Source organism: Oncorhynchus clarkii, chromosome 12 (genome assembly GCF_045791955.1).
Source record: "Oncorhynchus clarkii lewisi isolate Uvic-CL-2024 chromosome 12, UVic_Ocla_1.0, whole genome shotgun sequence".
In the NCBI taxonomy this organism is placed as follows: Eukaryota; Metazoa; Chordata; class Actinopteri; order Salmoniformes; family Salmonidae; genus Oncorhynchus; species Oncorhynchus clarkii.
Genome location: NC_092158.1, coordinates 76,260,153 through 76,282,059, shown reverse-complemented (window position 1 = coordinate 76,282,059; position 21,907 = coordinate 76,260,153). Strand labels below are relative to the sequence as shown.

General features: G+C 42.5%; 1 protein-coding gene and 1 pseudogene across 1 annotated transcript; both read left to right on the top strand.

Moving 5' to 3' along the window:
- The first annotated feature begins 1,220 nt into the window (after positions 1 to 1,220).
- Positions 1,221 to 7,122, top strand: LOC139422540 (chondroadherin-like protein; annotated as a pseudogene).
- Positions 7,123 to 16,161: 9,039 nt separating this feature from the next.
- Positions 16,162 to 19,194, top strand: LOC139422236 (E3 ubiquitin-protein ligase RBX1). The gene is made up of 5 exons (XM_071173409.1): positions 16,162 to 16,296; positions 16,978 to 17,056; positions 17,132 to 17,202; positions 18,659 to 18,744; positions 18,969 to 19,194. Exons 1-5 carry the CDS (start codon positions 16,219 to 16,221, stop codon positions 18,979 to 18,981), a joined length of 327 nt encoding a protein of 108 aa, XP_071029510.1. The 5' UTR covers positions 16,162 to 16,218; the 3' UTR covers positions 18,982 to 19,194.
- Positions 19,195 to 21,907: the final 2,713 nt, after the last annotated feature.

Genomic DNA, 21,907 nt, shown 5'->3' with positions numbered 1-21,907 from the left:
AACTGTTTGTTGGACATTAACTCAGTTGAATGGACTGAAAAGGTCATAGATAAACTACATATCCATAACAGATTCATACAGTATTTCTAATATTAAATCAGTACACCACATCAGTCTTTGATCTTTGTTAATTGCATTAACCAATTTAATGGCAAGCTGCTCTACACTTTTAAGCTAGTGAAGGTTAGAGCAATGCTTTCACCAGACCCATTCTTGGGCACAGTTTGCTGCCTCTTCTCAAGCATAGAAAAACAGCCCTTCACTTCACTTTAATTTTATTGATTTGTTTTCCATTAGCTTGCTGTGTTTAAAAAATATATATATATTCAGTGAGTTTGCACTCCAGTGACCTTAGGGTAGTGGGTAGTTTACTGGAAGTGAGATTGGTAGCCAGCCTGGTCTCATAGACTAGACGTAACATAGTAAATGTAAATCCAGGACACTAAACATAGTATTATATGTTAACGTTTGGCATGGTTACAAAAACGAAAATCGGGTGGTTAGTCTGGGTGTGTGTGGATGGGTGGGCGTATATCTCGAACATCTAGCAACCCAAAGGTTTTGAATCTCATTGCGGACAATTTTAGCTAATTAGCAACTTCAACCACTCTTTAGCTACTTTGTAACTACTTAACAACTACTTAGAATGAAAGCTTACCCTTTAAACTAACCATTCCCTAACCTTAACCATTTTAGCTAACCATTCCCCTGATCTTAACTCTTTAACCTAACTCCTGAACTTAAACCCTAGCCTAGCTAATGTCAGCAAGCTAGCTAATGTTAGCCACCTAGCTAGAATTCGTAACATATCATACATTTAGCAAATTTGTTACATCTTGTACGTTTTGCAAATTCATAACATTTAATACAAATTGTAATTTGTATAACATATCATACGAAATTGTTGATGACATCCACAAATTAATACATACCACACAAAGTGTAACATATCATACCAAATGGAGTGTCTCGGATTTACATACAGAATAATAAGAAATGCTCAGAGACCAGGTTGTGGAAGCAGACTACTGTTATTTGACCTCTGATTTTAAAAGCTACACAAAAAAAGATGTCAAATTATAGAGTAATTTACGTATTTAGAAATAACCCTGGCAGGTTTGGCGTTAAAATCATGTTCTAAATTTATTTTATGTAGGACACACACACTGGTTGAATCAATGTTGTTTAATCAACTTGGAATATACATTGAATTGACGTCTATGCCAGTGGGACAGTTGGCTACCTTTGACCTCTAATCTATCAAAAAATGTATTGCCAAAGTGTTCATTTGAGGTTAGGTTTCGCAGGGGCCGAGAGACACGACGAAATAATTTATCAAAGCAGTGTTTGTGAGACCCCTCACTGTTGCAAGTGCTCAGTCATTCTAGCAATGTAGAAGTCTAGTATGTACGTGAACCCCTTGGCGCTCATATTCTCCGTTGCGCGCAGCTCCTACACAGTGGAACAATTATATACAGACCTACACTTCCTTGAGTAGGAAACTTTATAAAGCTGTTTGGGAAGGCTACATACCAAAAGCATTGGATGTCAAATTTGACAAATTCAACCATAAAGGTACGTTTATCCTCTTAAATGTACAATTCTAAAACATTCTAAAAAGTTACAATATTTATCAAATAGCAAATGTTATGGAATGCTGCTGAATAACAACCTGATACGTATTTTTAGATTCAATAACTAAACTTTTAAGTCTTTAAATATGCGTTAAATAAAAACTTACAATCCTCCTGGCATTGGAAAAGTGTTTTTATGAGTCCCGAGGGAAAGACTTTCGGGGGGGTAAAGGTTTCCAAGTTGGAGACGGGATTCTCCATGTCTTTGAATATTTTTGTTCCATTGTCGCTATAAGAATTAGTCTGTTCTACTATTTTCACTGTATTTACAATATGTATTCAAAGTTGTGAGACTGTAAAAAATGGCATAACTGTCATTACATTAGGCCTACAGTCAAATCCCGTTTGTGTTTGATGTCTTTTTCCCAAAACCCCCACAGATGTGTTCCTTTGCGGATTGTCTAGTTGCGGTTTTGATGCTCTTGGTCATACTTTTACCAGCTCAAGCGCGAAAGTGCCCAAGGTTCTGCATCTGCGACAACTCCAAACTCACCATGGCCTGTATCGGCAAGAATCTGACTCAGGTACCCCCCATCATAGATGAAGTGAGATGCCAATGAATCAAAATGATCAATGATGGATGTTTTGCAAGTTATTTGATATGGTTTAAACGTTAATTTATGGCATGCATGCAGTGCTGTAATTTTGCTATTCATCCACCCACACATTTTCTTTTTTCCTTTTCCATATTTAAACCTCCCCTACCTTTTCTATTTCTCATTCCTAATTCCTTTCCCTCAAATTACAGTGAAACTGGACCTGAGTAAAAATGGCATCCAGGTGCTTCCGCATCATGCGATCCTGCAAATCCCGCACCTCACCCTTCAGTGGTGCGTGAAGGGGCCTTCTGCACCCTGGGCCGCCTGGTCTCCCTCAACCTGGCCAACAACAACATTGAGATCCTTTACCAGGTGAGGTAGCGGCTGGCACAGTCACTGGGGACATGGGGTAAACAAATAAATGTCAGTTTTGGTGAGTGGAGCACCAGATCAGATTGGCGTAGAATACTCTAGTAACATTGATACCTACATGGTACCTTTCAGGTGCAAGTTATGTTGTATATGTAATCGATGTGAAATGGCTAGCTAGTTGGGTAATGATGCTTCAAGGGTGTCAGTTGTCTGTGTGCAGAGGGTCCCTGGTTCGAGCCCGGTGAGGGGATGGCCTAAGTTAAATTGTTACATACACATAGCTGTCACTTCTTGCACAAAGGCCATACTCCCATCCACCAACTTTTCTTAGCCGTTTAATGTCACATGCATCATGCCTTTTCCCTCTCTCCCCATCCAACAGGAGTCTTTTGATGGCCTGTCATCCCTAAAGCAGCTGACGTTGGACCATAACCGTGTTGAAGAGATCCAGCCAGGGGCCTTCACTCAGCTGGGCTTCCTCAACATGCTGTCCCTCACACATAACCAGCTGGTCTACATCCCCAACATGGCCTTCCAGGGCCTGCACAACATCAAGTGGCTGCGTCTCAGTCGCAACTCCCTCAACAACCTGGCCATGGAGGCCTTCGCTGGCCTCTTCACCGTCACAAGCCTCAGCCTCGACCACAATGAGCTGCATTTCTTCCCCACACAGACTATGACCCGGTGGGAAACTGTGCAGATGTCTGACACTATTGTGCAATGGTGCCCTGGTCCAATAGTATTTAAACTTGATGACACTTGACCTGTTTATGCTCTGTCCATTTTCTTTCCTTTATTTAAGACTGGCTCAAGTCACCCACCTGGACCTGAGCTACAACCCCATGACCTACCTGGGTGAGGATACTGTCTCCATGCCGAAGCTCACCCACCTCTACCTGGACAACATGTCCCTCCAGGACCTCGCAGACACAGCCATGTCCCAGGCCTCCCACCTAGACCTCAGCCACAACCAGCTGCGCTACCTGGAGCCCCTCTCTGGCCCCATGGTGCTAGCCCGCCTCAACCTAACAGGAAACCCCATCCACTGTAACTGCTACCTGAGGCCCCTGAAGGAGTGGGCCAAGAAAGGGAAGGTGGAGTTGATTGGGGTCTGTGCAGGTCCCCCTCACCTCTCTGACGAGCCCCTGGAGGCAGTGGGGCCTATGGAGCTGCGCTGCCGAAGCAGGGAGGACATGATAAAGGAGGAGTTAAAAGACCAGGAGGAGAGCAGGGAGCGTGCACTGCCCACAGCCAAGCCTAAGAAGAAGAGCAAGTGTCCGGATAACTGTGACTGCGATGTGAGTTGCTGTTGTTGTTAATACTGAGATGGCGTATGGGGTGCTGAGGGATGATGCAATGTTGTGCCACAAATGATGTTCAAACTTGCTGCCATGACAGCACACTTGCCATCATACTCAGAGAAGAATTGGACTGATAATTCAGTCATCCATATAAAAACTGCTCTCCAATTCTTGTTTGAAAATGTCCCTCTGAACCCATCTCCCTCTCTCTGTCCCCTGCTTAGGTGAAGGCTTAGCACGCCGCATGTGAGAACCGTGGTCACACCAAAGTCCCCTACGGCTTCCCCTCTAATACCTAGCTCCTGGACCTTCGCAGCAACCACTTCCATTACGTCCCTAGCAACAGTTTCCCTGGTACAGACCAGGTGGTCTCTCTGCATCTGGAGCACTGCAAGGTCCGTGAGATCGAAGGCGGTGCCTTTCGGGGCACCTCTCCAGAAATTCCATTCGCTGGGTCGAACCAAAGGCGTTCCTTCCTGTGTCCAAGAGCCTAAGGTAGCTGTATATGGATGACATGGGTCTGGAGAAGTTAAGAGGGATGGGGTGGCAGTGGTTAGAGCGTTGGACTAGTAACCGGAAGGTTGCAAGTTCAAACCTCTGAGCTGACAAGGTACAAATCTGTCGTTCTGCCCCTGAACAGGCAGTTAACCCACTGTTCCTAGGCCGTCATTGAAAATAAGAATTTGTTCTTAACTGACTTGCCTAGTTAAATAAAGGTCAAATAAAAGATAAAGAGATGTATTTTGCCAGGTTTGCATTGATAAATTATCTCTGCAGAATTCTGGTCAATAGCATTTCAAGTTATCAATGAAAAACTGCCCATTAATTTCTATGAAGAATCCACTTTCTGAGTGGTTGCTTCTATTCCCTTCATAGATGTCCAGAGACTCCCTGGCGGGGCTGGGCTCTGGGCTGACCACTCTGTCTCTGGGGGGGAACCAGCTGGAGGAGTTGCCTGACCTGAGCCCACTCACTGGGCTAGAGGTCATCAACCTGGCCCACAACCCCCTGCTATGTGATTGCACCCTGCTGCCACTCCACAGGTTAGTAGTCCACTGCTACGTGAATGACCAGTTTGTGGATGCTGCTGTGCAAGGGAGTCATGCACATAAATGAAATCAACATTTTATTTGTCACATGCTTCGTAAACAACAGGTGTAGATTAACAGTGAAATCCTTACTTACGGGTCCTTCTCCAACATTGCAGAGTTAAGTTTTTTTTTTTTTTTTTTTTAAATAGAAGTAGTGACACAAAGAAAAATACACAGTGACTAACAAATAACATTAACAAGTAAAAGTAACATGGATATATACAGGGAGAACCACTACCGAGTCGATGTGCAGTGGTACGAGGTAATTGAGGTAGCAATGTACATATAGGTAGGGATAGCAGCAGCAGCGTGTGTGGTAATTTTGTAATTTTTATTAGGATCCCCATTAGCTATCGCTGTAGTGTTAGCAAATCTTCCTGGGGTCCAAATGTGAGAGTGAGAGTGTGTGGCGTCAGTATGCATGTGTGCACGTGTAATGTGTGTGTTGCAATGTCAGTGTAACTATGTGTGAGTGTGTAGGTAGAGTTCAATGTGTGTCCATAGAGTCAGTGCAAGAGAGCTGGTGCAAAAAAAGGGAAAATGCAGGTAGTCCTGGTAGCGATTTGATTAGCTATTTAGCAGTCTTGTTTAGCAGTCTTGTTTAGCAGTCTTGTTTAGCAGTCTTGTTTAGCAGTCTTATGGCTTGGGGGTTGTCAGCCGGTTATTGTCAAGCAAAAGACTGTCGCTCTCACTGTAATTTACTGTTAATTAACATAAACACGTTTAGCATCTCCAGGCCTCCATGCATACAAGCTGCATATAAGCGGCTGAATACATGCCTTTGGAACATTTACATTTTAAAATGATAAATTAATAAAAATGTGGTCCCTTGCAGTCGGATTCCAAGCAGTTGCATTAGTAAACGATGATGCAGCCAGTCAAAATGCTCTCAATGGTGCAGCTTTAGAACTTTTTGAGGATCTGAGGGCCCATGACAAATCTTTTCATCCTCCTGAGGGGAAAGAAGCATGGTCGACCCTTCGTCACAACTGTGTTGGTGTGAGTGGACCATGTTAATTCCTTAGTGATGTGGACACCGAGGAACTTGAAGCTCTCAACCCACTCCACTACAGCCCGGTCAACATGGATGGGGGTGTGCTCGGCCCTCCTTTTCTTGTAGTCCACAACCAACTCCTTTGTCTTGCTCGCATTGAGGGAGAGGTTGTTGTCCTGGCATCACACTGCCAGGTCTCTGACCACCTCCATATAGGCTGTCTCATCACCATCGGTGATCAGGCCAACCACCGTTGTGTCTTCAGCAAACTTAATGATGGCATTGGAGTCGTGCGCAGCCACGCAGTCGTGGGTGAACAGGGAGTACAGGAGGGGACTAAGCACTCACCCCTGAGGAGCCCCTGTGTTGAGGGTCAGTGTGTCGGTTGTGTTGTTGCCTATCCTCACCACCTGGGGTCGACCCATCAGGTATCCAGTTGCAGAGGGAGGTGTTCAGTCCCAGGGTCCTGAGCTTAGTGATGAGCTTGGAGGGCACTATGGTGTTGAACACTGAGCTGTAGTCGATCAACAGCATTTTCACATAGGTGTTCCTCTTGTCTAGGTGGGAGATAGAAGTGTGGCATGCAATAGATTGTGTCATCTGTGGATCTGTTGGGGCAGTATGCAAATTAGAGTTGGTCCAGTGTGTCTGGGATGATGGTGTTGATGTGAACCATGACCAGCTTTTCAAAGCAAGAGTGCTACGGGGCACTAGTTTAGTCATTTAGACAGGTTACCTTGGCGTTCTTGGGCATAGGGACTATAGTTGTCTGCTTGAAACATGTAGGTATTACAGACTGGGTCAGGGAGAGGTACACACAAATGATTTAACTCTGCTAACCCTCAGGCTCTAACTACTTTGCGTCCCCTCTCTCTGCTCAGGTGGATGGAGAATGTGAGCCTGAAGATGACAGCCACTTGTGGTCACCCTCCTGAGTTCCGGGGCCAAAGTGTGAGGGATGTCCATGTCTTTAAGAGCTGTCCAGGGGAGAGTGCTTCTCCTAGCAAGACCCTCAAATGATTCAAGGCTACAAAATCAATCGAACCCAAACTCACTCTCCTTAAGGTGACAATGACAAAGGCCAAGCCAGGAAAGGCTAAACCCATGCCAACCAAGCCCAAAGCAAAGCCTCTGAAGAACCCTAAGGCACCAGCATCCCCAAAAAAACAAGAAGACTGTAATAAAAAGTAGGAAATCAGTGATGTAAATGGCTGTAAGTCTACTGCTTGGACATCTCACCTCACTGAATGTAATTTGAGCATGCAGAAATGTGTTTTAAATTGTTTATTTGTGAGTCTGTAAGTTCATTTTCTGATTGATTTTCAGTCTATTTTAGAACTTGGATGCAACTTGGATGCAAGAGACCCAAAGCCCTATTTGCAGTACCATACATTTCCACCAAGTGTCACATGATGCTATTAGATTTTTCTGCTCTAGTTCGACCAACTTTTCTATTGCACACACAATGTTATGTTTTATATATATCCTTTGTGCAAATGAAGAACAAGGCGGAATATATATATATATAAGGTTGCTGCATTTTCAGCTGTTACATAGCGCTTAGATGCATGTACATCAATGCACATTGGCATGTTGCTCATTAAATCTCCTACAACACTAAGTCAGTGTCTAACAGTTTTGTTTGATTTTCATGTTCCTGACAGAGGTGTGCAAGGATTGGTCCATTGCATGCTTTATCTAATCCTCTACATAACAATTCTGGGTAAGTACGCCATCAAAGTATTTTATGTAATGTGGCTCCATGCAATACACGTATGTGCCAGTCAGTGGTACTGTCTTGTGGTAAAGGTATCATCACATTCCAGGTGCAATCTCATTAGTTCTTGGTATCTTGTGTGCAGTTGTCTCTTTGTCCATTTTTACAGTCTATGGCTGTTGCAGTTTGTTGCATTTTACATTTAGACTGTAAAATATAATCTGGCACTGTCTCTATTTGCACTGGCACTATCTCTATTTGCAGAGCCCATCAACTGCCACCAGGTGCCAGAACAGGCCTATGGTGTAAGGGTTAGCACTCTGGACTCCAGCCCTCTGAATCCAGCGATCTGATTCAAATCTCAGTAGAACCTGACTTTTCACCTTCTCTGCTCTTTTGGTGATACTTATCTTCTCAGAGAGTGGGCCTGCATGGACAGAACCTTGGCCACTGTTAACAGATACTTATGACAAGATGGGAAACTCTATTGGAATTGTATGCTGCGTTCAAAACAACTGGGAACTCGGAAATCTCCTACTTCCAACTTAAGTGCATTTAAGACAACTGGGAACTTGGGAGAAACACGAGATCCAACTGGGAAAATCGTTTTGAACAGTCATCCAATTTGGAATTCCAAGTCGGTATCTTTCTAGAACCAGGCTGTATCACATCCCATAGGGCGGCGCACAATTGGCCCAGCATCGTCCGGGTTTGGCCGGAGTAGAATGTCATTGTAAATAAGAATTTGTCTTAGACTTGCCTAGTTAAATAAAGGTTAAATAAATAACAATTTATAAAAAATAACTGACTTTCTTACCTGAAAATCACTGTCATGATTTTACCTCGTTTTTTTCTGAGTTCCTAGTTGTCTTGAAAGCACCACTATTAATGCCCCTTGTGTACTTTGCCCATGTGTCATCAGTAGTTACCACAGCCACAAAGTCCTCCTATAGGGAGGAGGGCAGAGACCTGGCCATGTGGTGCCAGGACAACAACCTCTCGGCTTACTGGTGCTCTTTCATGCCGTCCCTAGGAGAGGTGCGTCACTTGAGTGGGTTGAGTCACTGATGTGATCTTCCTGTCTGGGTTGGCGCCCCCCCTTGGGTTGTGCCGTGGCAGAGATCTTTGTGGGTTATACTCGGCCTTGTCTCAGGATGGTAAGTTGGTGGTTGAAGATATCCTTCTAGTGGTGTGGGGGCTGTGCTTTGGCAAAGTGGTTGGGGTTATATCCTTCCTGTTTATATCCTTCCCTGTCTGGGGGTATCATCGGATGGGGCCACAGTTTCTCCTGACCCCTCCTGTCTCAGCCTCCAGTATTTATGCTGCAGTAGTTTATGTGTTGGGGGGCTAGGGTCAGTTTGTTATATCTGGAGTACTTCTCCTGTCTTATCCGGTGTCCTGTGTGAATTTAAGTATGCTCTCTCTAATTCTCTCTTGCTTTCTTTCTCTCTCTCGGAGGACATGAGCCCTAGGACCATGCCTCAGGACTACCTGGCATGATGACTCCTTGCTGTCCCCAGTCCACCTGGCCGTGCTGCTGCTCCAGTTTCAACTGTTCTGCCTGCAGCTATGGAATCCTGACCTGTTCACCAGACATGCTACCTGTCCCAGACCTATTATTTGACCATGCTGGTCATTTATGAACATTTGAACATCGTGGCCATGTTCTGTTATAATCTCCACCCGGCACAGCCAGAAGAGGACTGGTCACTTCTCATAGCCTGGTTCCTCTCTAGGTTTCTTCCTAGGTGTTGGCCTTTCTAGGGAGTTTTTCCTAGCCAACGTGTTTCAACACCTGCATTGCTTGCTGTTTGGGGTTTTAGGCTGGGTTTTTGTACAGCACTTTGAGATATCAGCTGATGTACGAAGGGCTATATAAATAAATTTGATTTGATGATGGTGGACTACAGGAAAAGGAGGACCGAGCATGCCCCAGTTCTCAATCGACAAGGCTGCAGTGTAGCAGGTTGAGAGCTACAAGTTCCTTGGTGTCTACGTCACCAACAAACTATCATTGTACAAACACACTAAGACAGTCGTGACGAGGGCACGACAAAGTCTATTCCCCCTCAGGAGCCTGAAAATATTTGGTATGGGTCCTCAGATCTCAAAATGTTCTACAGCCGCACCATCGAGAGCATCACTGGTTGCATCACTGCCTGGTATGGCAACTGCTCGGTCTCCGACCGCAAGGCACTACAGAGGGTAGTGCGTACGGGCCCAATACATCACCGTGGCCAAGCTTCGTGCCATCCAGGATTTCTATACCAGGCAGTGTCAGAGGAAGCCCTAAAAATTGTCAAAGACTCCAGCCACCCTAGTCATGGACTATTCTCTGCTAACGCATGGCAAGTCTATGTCCAAAATACTTCTTAACAGCTTCAACCCCCAAGCCATAATACTACCTGAACAGCTAATCAAAGGGCTACCCAGACCCCTCTTTTACGCTGCTGCTACTCTGTTTATTATCTATGCATAGTCACTTTAACTCTACCTACATGTACATATTACCTCAATTACTCAATTACCTCAAAAACCGGTGCCCCCTGTATATAGCCTCGCTATTGTTATCTTACTGCTGCTGTTTAATTATTTGTTGCTTTTATTTTGTATTTTTTACCTTCTGTTTTTTACTTAACACTTTTTTTTTTGCATTTTTAAAAAAAATGCTTGTAAGTAAGCATTTCACTGTTGTATTCAGCGCACGTGACAAATAACATTTGATTGGATTTTAAACCCCACCTATTTCTAAAATGTATCTTCTTAAATGTGCAATAAGAAAATAAATCGCCCCGCAATTTCTTGGTTCCTAAAATTCAAATATTGTTATTTTCAGCTGTTTGAAGCTGGTGTACAAAAGTAAAAGACGCAAAAACAAAACTTAAGAACGGGAAGCATAGAAATAACACACATAGAACATATCTACTCAAGATAGACGACAGCTTGACGTTTCCAATGGGAGAAAATTAATCACAGAGGGCAGAAGAAGCAACATGATGGGTAAAGCCAAGAACGAGCTAGTGAGATCTTATTAGCATATTTCAGCATGTATTTGGTTATTTCTGTTAGGGAACGCCTACTCTGTGAAGTGCGTGTGTGCAATAACTCAATTCGCCCCTGCGCTCCTTCTGAAGAACACAAATTTGTTTAAACTTTGGCAAAGGGTAAAGTCTACAAAACCTAGTCCGCTCTGTTCGTAACATATTCTAGTTTTGGAAACAAAACTGTCAAATGTTAATCTATTAGAAAATTATAAGAATATTGGCCAAAATCCATCTTGCTTCATCTTCTCCCACTGCCGGCCACTAGACTTCCTCTCATCATCATATTTGCTAGTGAGTGTAAATGCCAACCGGTTACTTCACATTTGTACATCTGGTGAAATATCTGACTCGTTGTTCTATCGGATGATCTGCCGCTTCTTAGACTTGCTTTCACATGAGAATTACAGATCTGCTTTTTACTCTTAATTTGGTCATCACCCAAAATGTGACCATCATCCACACTGCTAACATTATGCCTAATCTTGAATTGAGACCAAAAAACAATTTTTTGTTTTCATGACTTTTTACGAAAAAGTCAATTCTAACATTGTGGCTGTATTATGTCGTCACTGGGTTGCATGGTGCATTCTGGGTGATTCTTGGACAAGGAGAGCTCTCCTTTAAGAAGGGAATAGACCCTAATTGGGCGATAGCTAAAAAAAAACAACATTAGCATGAATTTCGTCAACAACAAGTACAACATTACAAATATTTTCAGAGATGTGAGATAATTCACTTGTTCTCTGTAATATCATATAGCTTTGGAATTGTTACATTATGTACTTCCGAGGAAAATAAGCAGGTTTCTCAACTCTTGGTGACAACAGGAAACTCTGGGAAAAACCTTGGTCAAATCATGACGCCAGTGATTTCCAGGTCGTACCGATGGCCGTGCTGCATAGGCAAGATGCAGTAGATGGTATAGAATATAGGATATACATATGAGATTAGTAATGTAGGATATGTAAACATTATTAAAGTGGCGTTATTTAAAGGGACTAGTGATACCTAGTTTATTTAAGTGGTCAGAGATTTGAGTCTGTATGTCTGTTTAACAGTCTGATGGCCTTGAGATAGAAGCTGTTTTTTAGTCTCTCGGTCCCAGCTTTGATGCACCAGTACTGACCTTGCCTTCTGGATGATAGCTGGGTGAACAGGCAGTGGCTCGGGTGGTTGTTGTACTTGATGATCTTTTTGGCCTTTATGTGACATCGGGTGCTGTAGGTGTCCTGGAGGGCAGGTTGTTTGCCCCCGGTGATGCAATGTGCAGACCGCACAACTCTCTGGAGAGCCTTGCGGTTGAGGGCGGTGCAATTGACGTACCAGGCGGTGCTCCAGCCCGACAGGATGCTCTCGATTGTGCATCTCTAAAAGTTTGTGAGTGTTTTAGATGACAAGCCAAATTTCTTCAGCCTCCTGAGGTTGAAGAGGCGCTGTTGCGCCTTCACCACGCTGTCTGTGTGGGTGGACCATTTCAGTTTGTCCGTGATGTGTACGCCGAGGAACTTAAAACTTTCCACCTTCTCCACTAATCTCCCATCGATGTGGATGGGGGGTGCTCCCTCTGCTGTTTCCTGTAGTCCACAATTATCTCCTTTGTCTTGTTGACGTTGAGTGAGAGGTTATTTTCCTGACACCACACTCCGAGGGCCCTCAACTCCTCCCTGTAAGCCGTCTCGTCGTTGTTGGTAATCACTGTAGTGTCGTCTGCAAACTTGATGATTGAGTTGGAAGCGTGCATGGCCACACAGTCATGGGTTAACAGGGAGTACAGGAGAGGGCTGAGAATGCACGCTTGTGGGGCCCCAGTGTTGAGGATCAGCGGGGTGTAGATGTTGTTACCTACCCTCACCACCTGGGGGCGGCCCGTTAGGAAGTCCAGGACCCAGTTGCACAGGGTGGGGTCGAGACCCAGGGTCCTTAGCTTATTGATGAGCTTTTACATCATCAGTGGACCTATTGGGGCGGTAAGCAAATTGGAATGGGTCTAGGGTATCATGTAGTGTGGAGGTGATATGATCCTTGACTAGTCTCTCAAAGCACTTCATGATGACAGAAGTGAGTGCAATGGGGCAATAGTAATTTAGTTCAGTTACCTTAGCTTTCTTGGGAACTGGAACAATGGTGGCCATCTTGAAGCTTGTGGGGACAACAGACTGGGATAGAGATTGGTTGAATATGACCGTAAACACACCAGCCAGCTGGTCTGCACATGCTTTGAGGACACGGCTAGGGATGCCGTCTGGGACGGCATCCCTGCGAGGGTTAACAGATTTAAATGTTTTACGTTGGCCACGGAGAAAGAGAGCCCATAGGCTTTGGCAGTGGGCCATGTTAGTGGCACTGTATTGTTCTCAAAGCGAGCAAAGAAGTTGTTTAATTTGTCTGGGAGTAAGACGTCGATTTCCACAACGGGGCTGGTTTTCTTTTTGTAATCTATGATTGACTGTACACCCTGCCACATATGTCTCGTGTTTGAGCCGTTGAATTACGACTCTACTTTGTCTATACCGACGCTTTGCTTGTTTGATTGCCTCGCGGAGGGAATAGCTGCACTGTTTGTATTCGGCCATGTTTCTGGTTGCCTTGCCATGATTGAAAGCTGTGGTTTGAGCTTTCAGTTTTGCGCGAATGCTGCCATTAATCCACGGTTTCTGGATAGGGAAGGTTTTAATAGTCAGAGCGGGTACAACATCTACGATGCACTTGCTAATGAACTTGCTCACTGAGTCAGCGTATACATCAATGTTGTTGTCTAAGGCTATCCGGAACATATCCCAGTCCACATGATCGAAGCAATCTTGAAGCGTGGAATCCGATTGGTCAGACCAGCGTTGTATTAACCTGAGCACAGGCGTTTCTTGTTTTAGTTTCTGTCTATAGGCTGGGAGCAACCAAATGGATTCATGGTCAGATTTGCCGAAGGCAGGGCGCGTGAGGGCTTTATATGCATCGCGGAAGTTCGAGCAGATCCAGAATTCTGCCAGCTCGTGTCGCGCATTCATTATGCTGATAGAATTTAGGGAGTTTTAATCTTAGGTTTGCTTTGTTAAAATCCCCAGCTACAATAAATGCAGCCTCAGGATGTATGGTTTCCAGTTTAAAAGAGTCCAGTGAAGTTCTTTCAGGGCCGACGAGGTATTTGCTAGGGGTAGATATACACGGCTGTGACTATAATCAAAGATAATTTTCTTGGAAGATAATGCGGTCGGAGTTTGATTGTAAGGAATTCTAGGTCAGGTGAACAAAAGGAATTGAGTTCCTGTATGTTGCTGTGATTACACCATGAGTCGTTAATCAAAAGGCATAGACCCTGCCCTTCTTCTTACCAGAGAGATGTTTGTTTCTGTCAGCGCGATGCGTGAAGAAATCGGGTGGCTGTACCGACTCTGACAACAGGTTGAGAGCTTCAAATTCATTGGTGTCCACATCAACAACAAACTAGAATGGTCCAAAGACACCAAGACAGTTGTGAAGAGGGCACGACAAAGCCTTTTCCCCCCCCGGAAACTAAAAATATTTGGCATGGGTCCTGAGATCCCCAAAAGGTTCTACAGCTGCAACATCAAGAGCATCCTGACCGGTTGCATCACTGCCTGGTACTGCAACTGCAAGGCACTTAAGAGGGTAGTGCGTACGGCCCAGTACATCACTGGGACAAAGCTGCCTGCCATCCAGGACCTCTACACCAGGCGGTGTCAGAGGAAGGCCCTGACAATTGTCAAAGACCCCAGTCATAGACTGTTCTCTCTACTACAGCATGGTAAGCGGTACCGGAGTGCCAAGTCTAGGACAAAAAGGCTTCTCAAGAGTTTTTACCCCCAAGCCATAAGACTCCTGAACAGGTAACCAAATGGTTACCCGGGCTATTTTGTATTGTGTCCCCCCCAACCCCTCTTTTACGCTGCTGCTACTCTCTGTTTATCTTATATGCATAGTCACATTAACTATACATTCATGTACATACTACCTCAATTGGCCCGACCAACCAGTGCTCCCGCACATTGGCTAACCGGGCTATCTGCATTGTGTCCCACCACCCGCCAACCCTTCTTTTTACGCTACTGCTACTCTCTGTTCATCATATGCATAGTCACTTTAACCATACCCACATGTACATACTACCTCAATAAGCCTGACTAACCGGTGTCTGTATATAGCCTTGCTACTCTTATTTTCAAAAAGTAATGTCTTTTTACTATTGTTTTATTTCTTTACTTACCTACACACACACTTACTTTTTTTTTCTCCGCATTATTGGTTAGAGCCTGTAAGTAAGCATTTGTTGTATTCGGCACACGTGACAAATAAACTTTGATTTGATTTGGTATCCCAAGTGAGTCATGTTTCCGTGAAACAGAGAATGTTACAATCTCTGATGTCTCTCTGGAAGGCAACTCATGCCCTAATTTCATCCACCTTGCTATCTAGAGATTGGACATTGGCGAGTCTGACCAGTAGACCTTCTGAGTCTGACCAGTAGGCCACTCCGTCTGCCTCTCCTGCAGCGACTATGTTGTTTTGGGTCGGCCTCTGGGATAAAATTGCATGTCCAGGGTGGAGGTCCGAACCAAGGATCCGCTTCGGGAAAGACGTATTCCTGGTCGTAAGGATGGTAAGTTGACATCGCTTTTATATCCAATAGTTCTTCCCAGCTGTATTTAATAACACCTGAGATTTTCTGGGCTAACAATGTAAGAAATAGTACATAAAAAACAACAAATAACTGCATAGTTTTCTAAGGACCTGAAGCGAGGCGACCATCTCTGTCTGCGCCATCTTGCAAAGGGACTTGGAATCGCGAGTTGGATGTCCGTTCAGAACGATTTTCCATAGTCAGAGTTCGTTTTTTCCGATTTCCCAGTTGTCTTGAACGCACTGAAGTCACAAGTCGGATGTTTCCGGTTCAAAGTTGTTTTGAACGAGGGATTCCAACTTGGGAACTCGGGCCTCTTGCAGCGTTCAAAACAATTGGAACTCGGTAATCTCCGAATTCAGATCATTTAAACAATTGGGAACTCGGTTAAAATGAACTCCGACTGGGAAAAAATCGATTTCAATGGTAATCCAACTCAGAATTCCACTCGGACCACTCGAGCTCCAACTTTCCGACCTGAAGATCACTGACGTCATGATTTGACCTCGTATTTTTCCGTGTCCCCATGTCGTGTTCAGAACAACTGGAACTTGGAAAAATACGAAGCCAAATCATGACGCCAGGGATCTTCAGGTCGGAAAGTCGTAGCTCTAGAAAGGTTCCCAAGTTGGATGTCCGTTCAAATCGATTTGTCAAGTCGAGCTCGTTTTTTCTGAGTTCCGAGGTAGTTTTGAACATGACATTGTATCCCGGTTTGAGAAAGGATCGCGTGACGATACATTTAGCAACTGTGTGACGCAGCATGACAACGTCAGCACGATTGGTCGACATTCTGCTGTATGGGGCGTTACGTCTTGCTATTCATATTCTAATGGGATGTCTATCTCCTCCTCTAATATCTCTGTTCACACGAAAGTTCGATAGTCAACATGGCGGCAGCGATGGATGTTGATACCCCAAGCGCCACGAATAGTGGAGCAAGCAAGAAACGTTTTGAAGTGAAGAAGGTATTTATTTTTTGTTAAATAAATCATAGCTATATTTTAGACATACTGTAAAGTTCGATATTATTATAGGCGTAATACGGGTTTGGGTACAATCTACGCGCGATTAGTTAGCATAACTTGCTAGCTCGCGAGCTGAAACTAGACGGAGTCCCTGTTTGGCTGTATCTAATTTGGGGGAGTGAGTTTGCGTTTCACATTTAGGGCTGATCGCTACCTAATTAGTTAACTAATCTCACTGTTTGTGGTGATAGAAGCTAGCCAACCACTACTTGGTTCGGCTTGAGATGCATTGACATACGAAATCAATGACTAGCTAATTTGCTCAACTGGCTAACGTCAGCTTCCTAGTTATCTTGCTAAAATGACAGGCCCAGTTGCACGTGATGTTGTCTATTTATTGACGCTGAATGAGTGAAAAATTATGTATCAAACACTAACATTTTCACCCTGGCCTTGTTTGTGATCAATGTGGATAGTGAAATAGGCCTAACTTGTCTAATGAAATGCCAAATGCAATAGTGATTTGAATGACTAAATGTCTCCTGACACCAGATTAACATGATAAATTGTGAATAACAATATGCTAATTTGTTAATACCTATTTGAAGCAACAGCAATATCAAGCAAACACTAACTGCCAGTGATATGTTCATAATTTAATGTGACACTTCTTCTTTACAGTGGAATGCAGTGGCACTTTGGGCCTGGGACATTGTGGTGGACAATTGTGCCATCTGTAGGAATCACATTATGGATCTCTGTGAGTATGCATTAACATTATTTGACTACTGGGCTAATAAAGGTGTGTGTTACACATTTCTCTTGTTCTCCATAGGCATAGAGTGCCAGGCTAACCAGGCCTCTGCCACATCAGAGGAGTGCACCGTAGCCTGGGGAGTCTGCAATGTGAGTCAGACTTCTTTGCCTTTGTATATTTTGCATGCATCCTGATCAGTTAGATTGTAAAGTTCAGTGTGAGAGTATTGAAATAACAGCAGCATGATCTAAACTAATCTGCATTATATTGAACTACCCTAAAAGTATTGAATTTGAATGTAAGTTTTGAGCTGTGTTCGAATACTCATTCTAACCCACTAACCATACTAACCATACTATTTGTGATATACATTGAATATGTAGTATGCTTATTGGTCATAGTATGGATATAGTTCCTGGATGTTGTACTAAATGTGCCAAAATACAAAGTATACAAGCAGTAAACACTCTTTCTTTGCTTTTTTGGCCCATAAGGCAATTCTTCAGAAAATGGGCGTGGCTTGATAGCGTTTTCAGATTTGAAGAAAATGTTGGGAAAATATTCAGCCGATGTCCGAGAGTGTATATACAAATTCCTTGTTTTAACTAATTATGACAAATGTTGAGCAATGTAATAAAGTCATGACTTTTCATGTTATGTTGGCAGACAATTTGTTAGCTTAACTTTCCTTAGGAACAGCATAGCATTACAGCAGTATGTACTAGTATGTTAGCTAGTTACCGAAAGTTAGTTGGCTACTAATACATCGATCTTGCCAGGCAGTATATTAACTATAATCTAACGAGCTACACAATGTTTATTGACTAGATTATTCACGTAATTCTTAGCTAAGTATTATAGTTGTGTGCTTTCTCAATGGACATAGTTAATTATGGCTATGTACTCCGATTTCAGAGCACTCTGAGTGTGCCAGAGTGCAGAATAACTGATGAATTTACGAATGCTCAACACCCGGTGAATATATGGCCGGTGTCAGTTAACTTCAGGAAAAAAAGAGTAAATAAATTGTTGCCAGCAGCACGTTTAGTCACCAACGCTCTGGATAAAATGAAAACAGCCTAACCAGCTCTGCTATGGCGAGTAAAATGGTCAGTGAGGTGTTCTCTCATTTGTGTCTGGATATGGCTTGCAAGCTAGCCAACATTTGCCAGTCAGCTTGGGTGCTTGACTGCCGTTGTGAGGTCAGAATGCTCGGATCAACCCTAGTCCTCAGCAAGAGTGTCCAGTGACGCACTCCGGGGGCGAAACGCTCAGAATTTATGAATGGACAATCTGACAACGCTCTGGATTTCCGAACACCCAGAGTGCACTCTGGCACTCCAGATTGAATTTACAAACACACACAAAATTGTAAAATGTCAAGCTAGTCAATTGTTATGCTAACAAGCTAGCGAGAGGTTGCATAGCAACAGCATTAACTTCCAGGTAGACAGGCGAAGGGCTAGTATGATCAACTGAAAGAATACCGTTTGTTTACAGTGTACTAAAATGAGCTAATAGTGTATATACTCTAAGTATGTAGTATGTATATTCAAACACGGCTATTGTCTTGGTTTGCTGTTATGTCAATATCTTCTCTCCCAGCATGCATTCCATTTCCACTGTATCTCCCGTTGGTTGAAGACCAGGCAGGTGTGCCCCCTAGACAACAGGGAGTGGGAGTTTCAGAAGTGAGTGTCATCATTTTATTCAAAACACTACTCCATGGTCCTAGCTAAACTGCAGTAAATCAGAGCTGCAGTATGCTTGCCTTTTGGGGAAGTAGATGGCTGAAAAAAAACAACAGCCATGCGTCTGTTTTACTGGTGCTAATTCATTATTCCACTGCCTCATTGTAGATGAGTTGTGTATGTCAAACAGTTAATAACTAACACTCCCTTTCCCTCTCTTACAGATATGGACACTAGGTGCAATACTCTGGACCATTACTTGGGCTTCTGCAAGTTTCATGCTTTCTGTTGCTTTCTCTTTCTTCGTATGATAGACTCCACTTTGAGTACATTGCAAATACTGAGGACATCCACCCCCACATCTCATTGTTTTAGGCTCGCTGGAAAACAATGTTTTTTTTAAGTTGAATTTGCAATGTTGTAAATTATAAATAAACAATGTTCTGTGTAGCTGCCTTGATTTGGAATGGATGACTAGACGTGGAAATACAATTTTAGAAATACCATGTAGGCCGTCATTTTAAATAAGAATTTGTTCTTAACTGACTTGCCTAGTTAAATAGATGAAATGAGGGTATTTTTCTAATATTATTTAGAAATTTTATTTTTTTCGTGTTGGACGTTACAGATCATTGGTTGAAAGACCAAATTGACTAAACGGTTTTGTAAGATGAAGTGGTTCATAACTTAAAGTTGCACTATGCGGAAATTGTGCCTCCATTTCCTGGTTGCTATAAAACTAATAGTTCGCCCAATTTCAGTTAGTGAAAAAACAAGACTTGCTTTCAAGTAGACTAAAGGATCTATAACTCACATTTCTTTGAATTTGGTCAGGCCTCCCAAAAAGTTACATATTGCCACTTTAACACAAATTACCACATCCAGCACTAATTTGCAGTCCCATTTTCTATTTGCTATGATTCTCTGGTATGAATGACAGTCATAATGCTACATTGGTTATACTGCTGAGACTACAGTAGCGGTCGATGTGGTTTGTTATCGGACTGGATGGAGGGTAGACCCTTCCAGAACCTCTCGTCCCCAAAATGGAGCCATTTATTGCGGGAGACCATTTTGAAGAGGATAATCAATGGAGCGAGCATGGACTGTGAGGAGCTGACCCACTATTGGTCACTAATAGTCGCCGGCAGAAGATGACCTTGTGAGACCGAGGTAAAGTTTAAAAAATATATATATGTTCTGACCTTCAACAGACATTCTCCAAAAGCAATTTAAGAATGTAAAAATCAATAACTAATCCACTGTTTGTCACAGAATCATCAAGCTTGATATGATTTAGTCTAAATGTCTAGCATACTTTTACAACCTCTGTTTTGAGGAAAAATTCCAGTTTTGACTTTAGTAGAAATACATAAAATCTATAAAATGCCAAGTGGAAATCAACATTTTCACTGATTATGACAGAATCATCAAACTAGGTATGATTTATTCTATAAATGTCTAGCATACTTAAACAAACTTTGTTTTGAGTATAAATTCCAGTTTTGATTTGATAGAAATACATACAATCTCATATTGCATTTACAGATGAAGAAATCTAATTCAGTGATTGTCCCAGAAAAAAGTGAAAATATGCATTGATTTGCAATCATTTAAAATAAATGTTAATTTCAAGTGCAATTTGTTCTATATGAAATTAGTACAACTTTATGTAAACAATGTCTTATCTTAAATTGTATGCCAAATCAATGTTTGCATATATTAGTGCAACAGTTCCTCCACATGTTAAAGTAGTTACAAGGCACAGCAGTCATTTATTTACACGTCTCTAATTTAACAGCGAAGAAGCTCCTTCCAATCATTTTCTATTTTCGCTTTGTTGAAGTCCTTTGTCATCCCCAGACAAGCTGAATGGTACCATCTCTGACACACAGAGCATTCTATCTGAAGTATTAAAAACATAAAACAGGGTTATGTTTATTTACATGTAAATTACAGTTCTGGAATACCCTAATTCTGTTACATGCTTTTACAATGAGGAACATTTTCAAATTGAATTGGATTTTTGTTCAATTGCCAAATTGACTTGAAATGACATGCATTTGACCACAACCCTGACAGCAGCACACACAGCTGTGGTGTTAATCATCGTTGAGTATTCAGGCAATATAAATCATAGTAATAAAGGCATACATTTGCAAAAAATGTATGTGTTGATAAAAAAGGTATCACACATCAATGTTGTAATATTAAACATTACAATAATAGCAGTCTTTGAAATCCAAATCAGTTTAATCGTCACTTGTGCCAGATACGTGTGTACCTATTACAGGTAATTGCTGTCATAGTATCTCTCATAGTAGAAGAATAACATTAGAGCAATAACTAGGGTGGCAAAGGGCCGGAAATTTTCCATGGGAAGTTAAGCCCAGGAATTTGGGGAATTTTCCTTAAATTTATTTTTTAAAAGTTTATAACAGTGAACCTTTTTTGTGGGATACACATAAGGCAATTCTAGGTCATATGGCATATTTTGCTTAAACTATCCCCAATTTAATGGAATTGCAAACCTCTGCATGCACAGTGAATTCTTCCATCACATGTACAGCTGATTCTCAAGATCTTGCACACTAATGACATGCTATTGAGCCCACACTACTACACTGTCTGAGCCAATGACTACATGCTTTCTGGTAAGTTTTGATTACAATACTGGGTGGGGTGAATATATTTTATGACATACGTGATTTTTTTGTTAACTAGTAAATAGTTGCCTACAGTAAAGTATGTTTAAATCATTTCTAACTTATTAACAATTTCTGCTAGTTAGTTTTTGCTACCATGTGGGGGTTAGCTTGCTTGAGCCTGCTAACTGAGGAGTGTTAATTCACCTGTTTACATACATGTTTAATTTTAAACCATTTATCTTACGAAGGAGTTGTTTAATCTAACTGCTTAACTCTATATCTGTACATGGAATTGTATTTGTTTTTATTTACTCCTTTTCTTCTGATCTTTACAGGAAAATGCCACGGGCACTATCTGATGTGTGAAGACATTTCACTGCAGCTAATGTAGAAGGAAAAGCTGTGTACATTTGCAAATACTGTGCCAAATCATATGTGAAGAATGCAACAAAGATGTAGAATCATCTGGCCAAGTGCATAAAGTTCCCTCAGTGATCACAACAAGCAACCTCTGA